Source organism: Leptidea sinapis, chromosome 26, assembly GCF_905404315.1.
Source record: "Leptidea sinapis chromosome 26, ilLepSina1.1, whole genome shotgun sequence".
Taxonomy (NCBI): Eukaryota; Metazoa; Arthropoda; class Insecta; order Lepidoptera; family Pieridae; genus Leptidea; species Leptidea sinapis.
In genome coordinates this window covers 5976042-5989971 of record NC_066290.1, presented here as the reverse complement: position 1 = coordinate 5989971, position 13930 = coordinate 5976042, and the positions used below count along the sequence as shown (strand labels likewise).

Sequence of the window (13930 nt, the reverse complement as noted above, 5' to 3'; positions counted from 1 at the left end):
TCTGCTTATTATTATTCGTATCGCTTTTGAAATACGTTTTGAATATTGATTATTTGTGAATTTAAATGTATTATGCCGTCCGTGACCTAGTTGAGATAGAGTAATTCGTTTTTATGACATTGTGACAAACTTCTGATTCAATGACAAGAGATAAGATTGTTGCAAATGTCTTGTATAGAGTTTGGCAAGTATGGACTCCTGATGATGCCTCGTGTAGAGGCGAAACTCTTGTCGAATTACTTAAAGACAGATATTGGCGGTATTAACACTAAAGAAAACTCAAAACATTTTGATAATTATGGATTTCCGCAAAGTAACGCCTACTTCAATAAAGAAACTATCCGATAATGCTCAATTTTTTTTATAGTCCATTGAAAAGTTCGATTTGGGATAGCATTTGTCAAAGAACGCAATTTAATTGTTTAGATGTCTAGGAGAGGTTAGTGTAAAGTTAAATCTAAGTTTGTGATTCTTCAAAATAAGGCAGTCTGTTAAAGTTATATTAGCCTGGATGATTAAGATTCACAATTGACGCTTTAAGACAGCAAATAGTAACATACTACTGATTTTGACACGCTTTTATTAGCCTGGTATTCAAATTCAAATTAAAAAAAGTATGCCTCAAACCTGATTAGAACGGGCGCAACAAAATATGTATGTATTTCCCTTATGTTGGTATGGACCTTTCAAACTAGAGAAATGGTACGAGTGGATGCATCCTATCCTTTTCAACATATACGGAGAGTTGATCATGCGAACGGTCGTAGACGACTGGCAGGGCGGCATCTCAATAGGCGGGACTAAGATTAGCAGCATCTTGAATATGAAGAAGATACCACTCTCATCGCATGGTCCTAAGAAAAACTTAGCGAACTCTTCAGACAAATCCAATATAATGGTGTCAACAGATCAAAGACCAAAGTAGTAATAGACTGCTACACTAACTCGCACCGGAGAAGTAAGTAACCTTGAATTTGCCTCTCAGTTCCTGTATCTCAACTCCCTACTGACGGTTCAAGGAGGCTATGAAAAGGAGATACGAAGAGATTCTATAGAGAGGATGAAAATGCCTTTGAAATGTGGTGCTGGCGACTGATAATGCATATACCACGCACGGCCAAGAGAACTAATGTCTCAATTCTAAAACTACTTCACATAAAACTCAGACTTTTAACCAACTGCTACCAGAGTGGCCTTCACTACTTTACTACAGCTACATTGCCCGAAGACAACCTGACAGACCCTTGACCAGAGTGGAGTGAGGACACAACCTTCAGCAATGAAGAACACGACCTAGAAGATGTATCTATGTAACGGAATCTTTGAAAGCAATTTTTACTCACTTTAAAACTTCGAATTGAATTCAATCTTTGAACACTTATCAAACACCGACGAAAATTGAATAATTTATATAATCTGTCCCAATTTTGTTACCAGAATCTTCAGGATTACCGATTATAGCAATCCTTTTAAATATCGAAATATTTTTTTTAAATTTATTTGATACATATTCTACGATGAGGGTTAGAACAATCTGAACTAGGAATATCATGTCCATAAACTATATATATATCAGATGAATATTTAAGTATTCATAATAGGGAGGAAATTACTTTGCGAGTAAATATTAAAAAGCATGCAATTCTCTAGACTTTTGCGACGCCTACAGTTCAACTTACTAATAAACCATTTTCTGTCTGGTAGCCCGAGAGCAATTAAGGAGATTATAGTCATCTAACTTGCTCCTAAAATGAACGAATTAGTTGGAACGTAATAACTGGAAAATATGGGTGAATATGCATGCTGCGCTATCAGAAACAGTTAGGGCCGGGAACAAAAGAAACAAGCAAATAATGAGTGCACATTTTCACGGAAAATGACACAGGTGGAGTATGGTTGAGCCAACCTAACTTGTCACAACAAATGTAGAACTTGGCCTCAGTTCTGTTATATTATGTACTCAAATTGTTTTGTGTATGAAACTGTATTGTTTGCGTTTGCATTTTGCAGTTCAACGTTAACACTTTATTTTATTTGTACATGTTTTTCAACACGTAAGCATTGCATATAATATACGTGCACATCTGTTTTTGTTATTTGGTTTTGTTCCCGTATTTGTCATACTCGCGGTGTAGTCGTGGGACGGGTCGCAAGATATGTGCTAGGGAACCGATGGCTGGTCCATGTACGAGTATCATGCTCGTGAATGAACATCGCTTGTAAATCCTATCATCGAGACTGCAACCATTACTCTTTTTATGATTATTTCCTGTTAAAATTCACGTAAATAAATAAATATTATTTAAATTTTAAGCTATTGAAGCTGTTAATATTGATTTAAAAAAATGAGTTTCTTGCTACTTCTTCTCATTAAAGCTCAACCTGTGTTGGTAATTAGTGAAATGTATAAATAAAAATACTTTATTGATTTTTACACATTCTCTTTAACAATTTGTCGCAAGTAACTTCTTTATATATAACTAAAAATAGGGGTAAAAAGGGGAATGAAAATTTGTTTCAGAAATCAGTCGTCATTTGTCAAACAAGTAAAATGTCATGTATGAGAAAATTTGTTGAAGTAGGTGTTACTTTGCAACACGTCCTGAGGACGCCTCGTGTAGAGGCGAAACACGTGTCAAATATTAGCGGAATCAACACTAAAGAGAACTCAAATCATTTGGATAATCATGTATTCATGAGTTTTTTCCTAATATATTAGAGGAAATTATATCAATATTTTACGACACAAACAACTGGTAAGTCAATTTTTATGTGCTAATGTCTCCGAGGGTTCTATAAAGAACTTTTTTGGATTCTGTATTGTTGTTTCAATGTACATGTTTGTTATTATTTTATATCAAAATAGTCTTGCCATAAATACTGAAACAAAGAAAAAAATTGAATTTTCTATTGCAAATAAAATTTATTAATTTTACAGTGTGTTACTTAAATACATAATATCTATCACTTGCTATATAGCTGAGCGCTCTTTCTGCAAAAATATTGTTGGTCCTTATGTTGACTTCACACCCCGATCGACCTGCCTTCCGTTCCTCTGGGGTCTGGGGGCCGTAACGCCTAGAGGGTTTCCCTTGAAGTATGCAAATGGATCACTAAGTTTTTGGCTGATCACAGCATCAAGGTTGTATGACCACTCAGAATGGAAAGAGACAGAGACAGTGGTCAAAATATTACGTCTTCATTTGGATATTTGGACTTTGTCTTCAGGTTGAAATGACATAATACCTTCTACTTCAGCCCGTACCCCTATCGTTTTATCTTATATCCTTAAACGAGCAATTCTTGCATATAGTATTGTATATATAATCTGAATCTCAGAAATGGTTCCAGTGATTTTCATAAAATTTAGTATACAGGGGATTTCGGGGGCGATAAAACGATCTAGCTAGGCTTAAATTTGAAGCAATGTAGTTTTATCCGTGTTTTAATGAGAAACAGCTACAACAACATTAGAATACAAAGGTAAATTTTGCCACTATAAACAGGACTGTAATAGCTCAGATGGGTGATCCGGAAAGTAGAAGACCCACCCCGGTTCGAACCTAGATGTCATATTAGTTTATTTTTGTTCAAGTTTTGTACATTCTTAGAAATACGAGCAAGGCTCGGTCGTCCGGATATTTTACTATTTAATGGAGAATTAAATAAAAGTTATAATTTTATTTTACTTACCTATGAGAATAATAATAGGTATCTCCATGTCAGAACCTGTAAACAAAACAACATTTTAGATTTTTAATAATCAATAAATTCTAGTCAATTTAACACAGCTAAGGGATATGAAGTGGGAGTTGTACAAACAATACCTAAAGTTTAAGGAAATTATTGTTTAAAAACTAAAAAATAAAAGTTAACGTAAATTTTACTTTAAAAACTAAAAAAAACGCTTAATAGCAATCCGAACTAAAAGTTGCGCAGAGTTCGTTCTATAGCGGTATAAATTGCACTGTTTTATTGAAGTAAAAACGATAAACTAAGCGCAAAGTTGAAAGAAAACTTTTTAAGGCGTGCCTTACACTTAATTTTCTGAGTGTTTAATGAGACTGGTGGTAAGACTCGTTCGGATGATGTCGGTTCTAGTCGATATATAATTGTAGTGTATTACACAAACTAAATTTGAAAACAAAATTTATGAAAGATGACAATTTAAAAAAAATCAAATTGCTTAGATTTGAAATAGGGATATTTCAAGTCAATTTCCTAATATGCAAATATTGGGGTTGAGCAGGTTATCAACTGCAAAGTAGATCCTGTAGATGAAGCCACAACCTGAGAGTTGAACAAGACATTTCAAGATTTAGGAACTTTACGTCACTGGAACGATTGGCTCAGTGCGAGAGCGCTCGCACGGAACGCAAGAGGTCGCGGGTTCAGGTCCCGCATCATAAATTTTATTTTCATATTTAATTTGTGTACTTAATCTCATAAGTTAATCCATCATTTGAAAAATAAATAATAGATAATAAATACTATTGCTTAAAATTATTTTATAGTTTTTAGTTCTTGTCCATATAACCTTTAACAGAGTTGAGCATTTGACAAATTTTAGATGACTGTTATTGTTAACTGAAACCGTCCCGAAATCTTTGGCGGTTAATGCTATTGTTAATGTTAAATAATGTCAAAAGTTTCAAATAAATTTTCGATATTGACTTGATATTTCACTTTCTAACTTTAACTATGCCCAGGAATCAGCAAGGTTAAAGTAATCATATCAGCTGGAAGATGTCCACTGCTGGACAAAGGCCTCCCCCAAAGATCTCCACGACAATTGGTCCTGCGCTGCCCTCATCCAACGTATTCCGGCAATCTTGACCAGATCACTGGTAAATCTTGTCGGGAGCTTATCAATACTGCGTCTTTCGGTACGTGGTCGCCATTAAAGGACCTTACTGCCCCAACGGCCAATTCTCCGTCGAGCTATATCTAGGGAGCCCTACCCACTGCCACTTCAGTTTCGCAATCATTTGGGATATGTCTGACTTTGGTGCTCCTATTAATCTCCTCATTTCTGATTCAATCTCGCAGGGCAACTCCGAGCATAGCCTAGCCATCTCCATTGCTCTCTGAGCGACCATAAGCTATCTCATCAGGCCCATGGTTAGCGACCACGTCTGTGTGCCGTAAGTCATCACTGGCAACGTTTTACATTAATTAAATAGAACAAAAACGTTAATTTGACTTAATCCTTAACTATAACAGCTAAGTTGATGCAATCCAGCCTTAACATCTTACGTATCAAAGTGTCGTACGCAATAGCGATGTGGCTCTGAATTTTTAGTTTCACAAGAATCCTGCACTGCACTATAATGGGCAGGGCGTATCATTTACGAGGTGAACATCATGTTCGTCTTGTCACTTTTTCTGGTAAAAAATATAGCCGAATATTATTGGTCATATACAGTTTTAAGTAAAGGAAATGTGTGGGGTGAGTTTGATTGGTTGAATTCCGAATGAAGTTATACGAGCTTGCTGTGGTCTGAAAGAAGATGTCGTGACAAGGATTGAGAAAGAAATGTTGAAATGGTTGGGACACGTGGAGCGAATGAGTGAAGAAAGAATGACGCATCAAATATATATAAGGCAAGTGTGTGTGAGCAAGTCGGTCGCGGGATACCTCGCAGAACATTCGTCGACCAAATTCTGGACGTATTGAAAAAAGTAAAGGTCCGAAGCACTCGGTACCGGCGAGCATGTATGAAAAGAGTAATTAATTTAGAAAAAGCGCGTGTGGGTTGTATGGATAAGCAAGTGCCGTTAAAAAGGTATAAAAGGCATATATTTTCTCAAAAATGATGTCTTTAGAATTCTATAAGATGTCAGTTCTGTCTGCTACCCCGACGGGGAAAGGCGTGCGGGTATAAATGTATGTATGTAAGCACATAAAAATTTGAACTGAATCTGTACTAGAACAGTACTTTACGGAGCTTTTATTTTGTTTGTTTAACATTTTTTCGAGCTTACAAACTGCTTGAAGCTAATGCCCAAACTCTGTTCTACCGAACCGTGCTAAAGATAAGTTTTAAGTGATGTTTTCTCCCTGCTTACTCGTTCACTACATACAGCTTGTTTAGGACTTAAATACTGAGGAATAAATATAAATTGGTACATTCCATTTTATAAGATACTAAAATTTATTATTTATCACCACTCCCCGTTCCGTTAGCCTCTTGCCCGTTTGCCCCCTTTTTTCTTATATAAGAAAAAATATTTAAATTCGTAAATATATATTTATAATTTCTATAAATTACAATAAAATTGAATCTATGATTACGGGTACTTTTTTACACTGACTAGTTGGCACTCAAAGCATCCTTACTGTATATATGTTTTTAAACTTTTATCATCGCGGAACTATAACATTGTAATTATTATGATGGTTGTAGTCATGCAATTGGATCAAAATATCGGCATCAAATCAATTAAATATATATCGTGAATGTCCGTCATAATAAATACGACATCCTTACACAAACAATCAATTCAAGTTCTAAAGGTTGATGCATCCAATTTCTACCAATATTACAAATGTGAATGTAAGTTTGTTTGTTACGCTTTCATGCCTAAGCCACATGACCGATTTTGATGAAATTTAGTACAGAGATAGACAAGAGAACGGACATGGAAAAATACCTTACCTTTATCGCAAATAACAATAATTAATATAAATGGGGGTGGAAGTTTGTATGGAAGTTCGTCACTATCGAGGATGACACCATGAAACTATGTATTTAGGCACTTGATAAGAAATAAGTAAATATTTGTTCTAGCATTTTGAAAATTTCACCCTGAGTGGGGATGAAAGTTCTATAGTTGGTAGAAAATGTATTAACCACAGCTTGTATGTGTATTATTTGCAAAGTTAAAGCAATATTAAATGAAAAAAATGCTGCCGAAGGTAATTATTCCACGCGGACGAAGTCGCGGTTAAAAGCTATAATACCATAATTTATATTTATACCGTTTATGATTTATTACTTTTTATTAAATATTAAAAACGATTCTAACTTTGAACATTAATATATTGGATGCCTTATTAAATGGAGCACAAAATGAAATTCTAAAACTTTTATATTTTTCTATATCTTAGTCAATAATCACTACATATTATAAAACAAAGTCCTCCACCGCGTCTGTCTGTCTGTCTGTTCGCGATAAACTAAAAAACAACTGCACCGAATTTCATGCTGTTTTCACCAATGGATAGCGTGGTTCTTGAGGAAGGTTTGACTATATAATTTACAAATAAAATTTGAAAAACAAAGTTTTACGAACGATGCGGGGCTCGAACCCGCGACCTCTCGCGTTCCGTGCGAGCGCTCTTCCCACTGAGGCAACCGTTTGAGTGACATACCGTTGATAAAATCATGTATGCTTTGTTTCAACTCTCAGGTTGTGGCTTTATCTTCAAAAACTTTTGTTTTCAGAAGTCAGGGTTATCACTTTAAAAACATAACAAATTGTTTAATACAATATTTGTAGGTATTTAGAGTACCTACCCAACCTAAAAACGAATTTAACAAAAGTGCGCTCTTTTACAAGATGTAATCAAGTTTCGTACCTCTTAGTGCAGGCCGCTCAAAAGGCTTTAAACTTTGTACACGAACTTGTTGGTTTCGGAGAATTTAAGAATTTGGTTAGGACTTTCGCTGAGTAAAAGTTGAGAATTCTCATGTCAAACTTTGTGAGTAAACAATTTTGGGATTTTAAATCTTGAAGTTTTCATTGGAACAGAACTTTTCTGTTTTAATATGAGTATTGAGCTCAGACATTTCTTTTTATACACTTATATAAGAAAATTAGCTGACACCCCGCGACTTCGCGTACACAGGACTGAGCACGTAGTTGCAACATTTAAATTAAAATTTTAAAATTAAAGAACAGTTATAACATATGCTGTCGCGACACTTTTTGTAAATAACGATATGTTCTGCAAAGTCGTAGTACCTACATTATTTCATTCTATCAGCAATAGTTTTCGCAGTGTACCCGATATATATAATATTTTAAGTATTTTTTAAACCTTGGGTTATATTATTGGAGTTTTAGTAAATATCCCTAATTGTTTTGAAACTATAGCCTATGTCACCCGAGGATAGTGTAGCTTCCCAACAGTGAAACAATTTTCCAAATCGGTTCAGTAGTTTCAGATGCAAACAAACAAATGAAAAATCAAATGTTTCCTTTTTATAATATTAGTATACATATAATTGTCGTTAACAATTTCAAATAGGTTATATTATAGTATACTAGCTGACCCAACAAACATTGCATTGCCGATATTAAAATAGCGATACAAAAGTAACTGTTGATCGTAGATGGGTGAAAATTTGAAGTTGTGTGTATTTTTTAATGCTGACTTATAATCAAACAAAATTAAAAATAATGTCAAAAAAATAAAAAATAAAAATTGGTTTGGACCACCCTTAACATTTAGGGGGATGAAAAATAGATGTTGTCCGATTCTCAGACCTACCTAAATTTTATGAGAATCGGTCAAGCCGTTTCGAAGGAGTTTAACTACAAACACCGCGATATTAGAATTTAATATATTAGATAACGTGCTGTGAGTTTAGTTAAAAATAAATAAGACCTTATCTTCGGTGGAGCAATAGAAAGAACTGTTGGCTCTCACCACGGAGCCCCGGTTCGATCCTCGCCCGCCACATATCAATGTGTTCTCTGTTTTAGAATTCAAATGTACGTTTATGCTTTACTTCTTAAGGTCGGGAACAATCTTAAGATTGATTCGGTGTTAGTGTGCAGCGCGGTGATAACATAGTTACCAGTATACACGGTATATAATTGTTAAATTTTATTTATTTATTAAGAAACACAATGTAACATTACAGATTAAATTTAAAGCGTTACAAAGATACTATACTTAAGAAAGAAAACAATCAAAATAATGAAACTAGGTATCTTATTTTATAGAGCTTACAGGCATCATACTCTCAAATCTATTCTTACATTCTTTGACCAAACATTACATCGAGCTGGCAAATAGATCACACTGTGGTGCTACCTCAAGTACAGAGTTTAGAAGACAGATGGCGCGTATTACAGGCGTGTGCTTATGCGTTTGAGTGCGTGTCGCCGCGTGCGTACGTACGAGGTCGGTACAAAGATACGCAGCAAACGTAATAACGCAGTCCACTCTGCCACGAATTATTTTACGTAACTGCAGTGAATCAAAGCCCAGATGTCCTTGTAAAAAGAGTGTTGGGTACATAAATGGATATTATCCATGTTGCCTATTATACAAATGTATAAAGAACTGTTTTTGGACTTGTTCGATCATTAAAGTATATTTGCTCTCATAAGGGTTCCATACAACTGAATTGCACACGAGAATAGTATGTTACGAAATACGAAAGGATAAATCTGTTTATTCCGTAACTATAACAGATATCAAAAAACTTTTAACTAACATCGTAAGTACATTACCTAATAAAAATTACATGAAATGGCATCAATAACTTTTTAAAAATCAAATGAGAAGTGTTCAAAATATTGATGTTAAACACACACAAAATACGATCATGTGTTTAAGCTGTAAGTCGTGAAATTTGAGCATTTTTATTGCATCGCTTGGCATAGATTGTAAATAAAATAGTTTGTAAAATGATGAAGCTTTAAATAAAACCACTTCTTCTCATTAAAGCTCGTCCTCAAAATAAATGTAACGTTTGACATTTATCATTATAATTTTTTGTCATAATTGAATAAATCTGACATGATATAATTTGAATTAAAATATAAACTACGCGAAGGCAAAATAAGCAAGAACGTACCGACACTAAAATACGGAAAACAGTATTTATAATTAGTATTAGTAATTAAGATATTTATCTTTTATCATTTGAAAAACCAAGTTAATATAATTAATGAAAGAAGTATACCTATACTTATGGCAATAAAAGGCATTAATTTTCTCAAACTTGATTCTTTTAGAATTCTTTTTGATGTCATTTCTAATAACTACTAGATACTACTACCGCTTCGGAAACATATGGCACTCTGAGAGAGAAGAAGCGGCGCAAGAAACTCTCCCAGCATTATTTTTTTGCGCTCTTTTCAATAAAAATATACAATATTGTACAGTCATTTCTATCGCTATAAAATAATCACAATCTAGTCCCAGGCTTTTCGATCATTTAGATATTCAGCAGTGGTGTAATAGGATTTACGACAGAGCCATTTTTTTATAATACATTTAAATTTATTTATAGATAATGCCTGTACAGTGGCTGGGACTTTATTATAGAAGTATATACATTTACCTTTAAAGCTATTATGTATTTTTAAATAATCAAAATACTAAGGAGTTAATGTCAAGCGTGGCTGACTGGTTACGACTTCTCAATCAAAATCGGTTCCAATAACGATAGAATCGCTTACTTTTTCAATATTGCTGTATCTCCGTTAGAGGTGTTCTAACGTTTCTTCTCTCTCGTACGTTTTGAATCAACACGTTAGTATATCGTACGATATGTCCACAATCGTTTTTACAAACTTGTAAACGCTAAAAGCATTTCAAAGTACTATTTACATTTTTAATGCTCTGAAAAGTGCAGATCGATAGAGTAAAGTGATTCAGAGCTACAAGTCATAAAGTGCTCCGGTTGCCATTATTCTTCAAAATCTGACATTCCATTTGTTTTAATGCTTTCAGAAGTATTTAAGTTGAACTTGAGGGATAACATGTTTTAGAATAACTTTAACAAGTAATGTTTCCGTAGAAATGTTATTTTCTATAACAGTTTATGTAATTGCTTACTATGTATGAACTTATACTCGAATTATGTTTTATTATTTATTAAACAATAGGTACCACTTATCAAATTATAATTATTATAATATTGACACACTTTAACACAAATCTTGCCCCAAACTAGCATAAAACTGTACTATGGCCACAAGACAACGAAGTATTTAATACGATATCAATACGACTTGGAAAACCCAAAAATTCTTAGCGGCACTACAATTGCGCTCGTCTCCTTGAGAAATGAGATGTTATGTCTTTCTTTCATATCAAGACACAAAGAGCTTTATTTCCTACTTGATGGCAGAAAAAGGCGGTTATGTAATCGGGTCGCTAAGAGAACGGCCACTATCAAACTATCGGAACTAGCTACTGGTAATCACTGGTAAGCAACTAAATCTTTAAATATGAAAATAAGGGACGAGACGAGCAAGACGTTCAGCTGATGGTAATTGATACGCTCTAACCATTACAATGCAGTGCTGCTCAGGTTTCTTGAAAAACCCGAAAGTTCTGAGCGGCGCTACAATTGCGCCATACCTTGAGACATAAGATGTTGAGTCTCATTTGCCCAGTAATTTCACTAGCTACGGTGCCCTTCAGACCAAAACTCAGTAATATTTACATATTACTACTGTTAAGCAGAAATAAGCGCCGTTGTGGTACCCATAATCTAGCCGGTATCCTGTGCAAACGAGCCTCCCACTGCAAGCATCAATGACTCGGGAACAAACAAAATAACAAATAAAGGAATTTTTTAGTTTTATAAAAAACAATTGAGCTAAACTATAGCGTGAGCAAGAAGCATTTAATCTAAATAAATTACGCTTCATAATTGTTCACGAAATTTCAAGTGGCCAACAGTAGCTTGTTTATTTATTATTTGTAAATAGGCTTCCTTTATAACAAAACAATATTAATTTAAAAAGTGTTTTAAAAGAAGTATTGAAAGTAGAAATAGCAGTCCGGATATAAGCCAGACGTGAATTGCATACAGCTCTATATAAAGTCTAATTATCCTCTCTACAACCTACAAAGCAGCTTGCTACGAGAATGTAGCTACGGTCGTAGCTTTTACTTACGACACATGATCTTTAACAATAAACATTATTATTATCTTTTCATCTTGGGATCACGTCCTTCAGAATTTATTTAGATAAATTGATTTGTTAGCTGTAAGTTTTCCGAAAATTGAAAGCATAACCGGTATGCTCTTAACTTATTCAATAACTTTTCCATTCCCTTAATTATAATTTAAAACCAAACTTGTCAAAACAATTTTGGACGACGCATTATTTAAAAAGAAGTTACTTACTGACCAAAAAAATTATTTATCTCATTTATTTTCGTAAATCATTGCAAGAAAATTGAATTTTGTCCCAAACTTAAAAAACTTTCTCGAGGAAACAAAAGCTATTGCGTTATTATTAAAATTGGAAAATAATTAAATGCTCCAGTCTTTTCAACATAAGTAGGTATATAATATTCTAAAATCAATAGTTTATAATATAATCAGTATATGAAAGTAATACAAAAAATTTAAGTTATTTTTGAGTATGTGTATCATGCTCATTAATACCCAAGGAAAGTTTAATACAGTTAATATCATTATTCCAAATGATTCGATAAACCTCCGGGAGTTATATTATTTTTATCTAAAATCAATCGACGAATGAAAAATTGATCGAAAATAATATCGTATTTATATTATCAAATTATTGTTAAAGTTGTTTTTATTAAATCAGATAACACTTATTCATAATAAATAAATAATTAAATAACGCGTTTGATAAACTAAAAAAAATATTAAAATAAATTTCACGTGCACACAATAGAGACAATTATATTGTTCTTAATACAGCTAGAGTTAACGGTAGGTACGTAGTAAAAACTTTAGAAAAGTTGTCAAAACTCACCAACTTTCGTAAAACTTCCGTTCTGATAATATAAGTACCACACTAGGTATATGTAAAGTCGAACCACAACACATTTTATAACTGTGCTCGTAAAAGTCCGAACAGCATTGGTTTGTTTTATTTCAGATAAGTATCGGGATTGTGAATGTGGGAAACAGCGTCCGGGACGTAAGAAGAGTTCGAAACACCGCGAGAGACTGAGCCGATTGCGATACCCACAGCCTCCCGCGCGAAACCTACCTATATCACACATAAACTTTATATACCGATTTATATATTTACCCACACCCATACATATTTAACTTTTTTCCCATTTCACATCGTTTATTCCCGTATGAGAGACGTGGATGTGTGTGTGTGCGTTCTCCAAACGAAACGAACTCTCTACGCTCCGCTATTTACGTATTTTTATAAAGGGCAAGCTTTTATACCTTTCCTTTCTACTATTCGCTGTAGTGAAGCAGCTGAAATATATCTTTACGATTTATGAAACCCGTTTTTTACGATTCATTTTTCGTGGCACCCCTTAAGTTGAATAGCTTTGAACTTTATACAAATAAGTCATTCGAAACATCAAATATATTTTTAATTTACACGAGGGCTTTGTATATAAAATCACATTTAAACATAATAAATATCTTTTAAGTGTACTTTACTTTGATAAACGGTGTTTTCGTCGTGAATTTGATAAAAAAAATTGCATGATGTATGAGTACAATTTAAATATTTATATAATGTAAGTATTAATGGATTAAATCTAAAACATACAAATGAATGTTCAGCGCGTTTTAGAAAATTAAACTCAAAAGGAAACAGGTACTGATTTTGTTTCTAGTTTTATGTAAAAATACCTCTTACTATACTCACATAATATGAAGTATTTACTGTATATATTATATAGATCATTAAAGTTCGTTGCAGATTTGATTCTCACTAGAATCATTACCAGTAGCTAGTTCAGAGTGTTTAACAGTGGCCGTCTTCTTAGCATTCCGGTTACATTACCGCCTTTTTCTGAAGACAAGCAGGAAAGTAAGCAGTGATTGTTTCTAAATTTGAAAGTTGCCGTATTTAGTGAAATAACTCTACAAATGAAACTTAATAAAAGCACGACACTCCATAAATAAGGATATCATCCCCACCATCTGGATATCTGGAGTTCTTCTACGATTTTTTTCCTTGTGCGGTGCTTCCAGGATGCTACAAAATGGGTACCATCAAAAAT

At 33.8% G+C, this 13930-nt stretch overlaps 1 protein-coding gene across 1 annotated transcript in view; it reads right to left on the bottom strand.

Moving 5' to 3' along the window:
- LOC126972531 (cell adhesion molecule Dscam2-like) overlaps nt 1-12883 on the bottom strand; it is a 157434-nt gene extending 144551 nt beyond the window's left edge. The window contains exons 1-2 of the mRNA XM_050819358.1: nt 12706-12883; nt 3694-3729 (exon numbers count right to left, since the gene is read on the bottom strand). Coding sequence (XP_050675315.1) covers nt 3694-3721 — 28 coding nt within the window. The 5' untranslated portion in view covers nt 3722-3729; nt 12706-12883. The remainder of the gene's footprint in view (nt 1-3693; nt 3730-12705) is intronic.
- Between the last annotated feature and the right edge of the window lie 1047 nt (nt 12884-13930).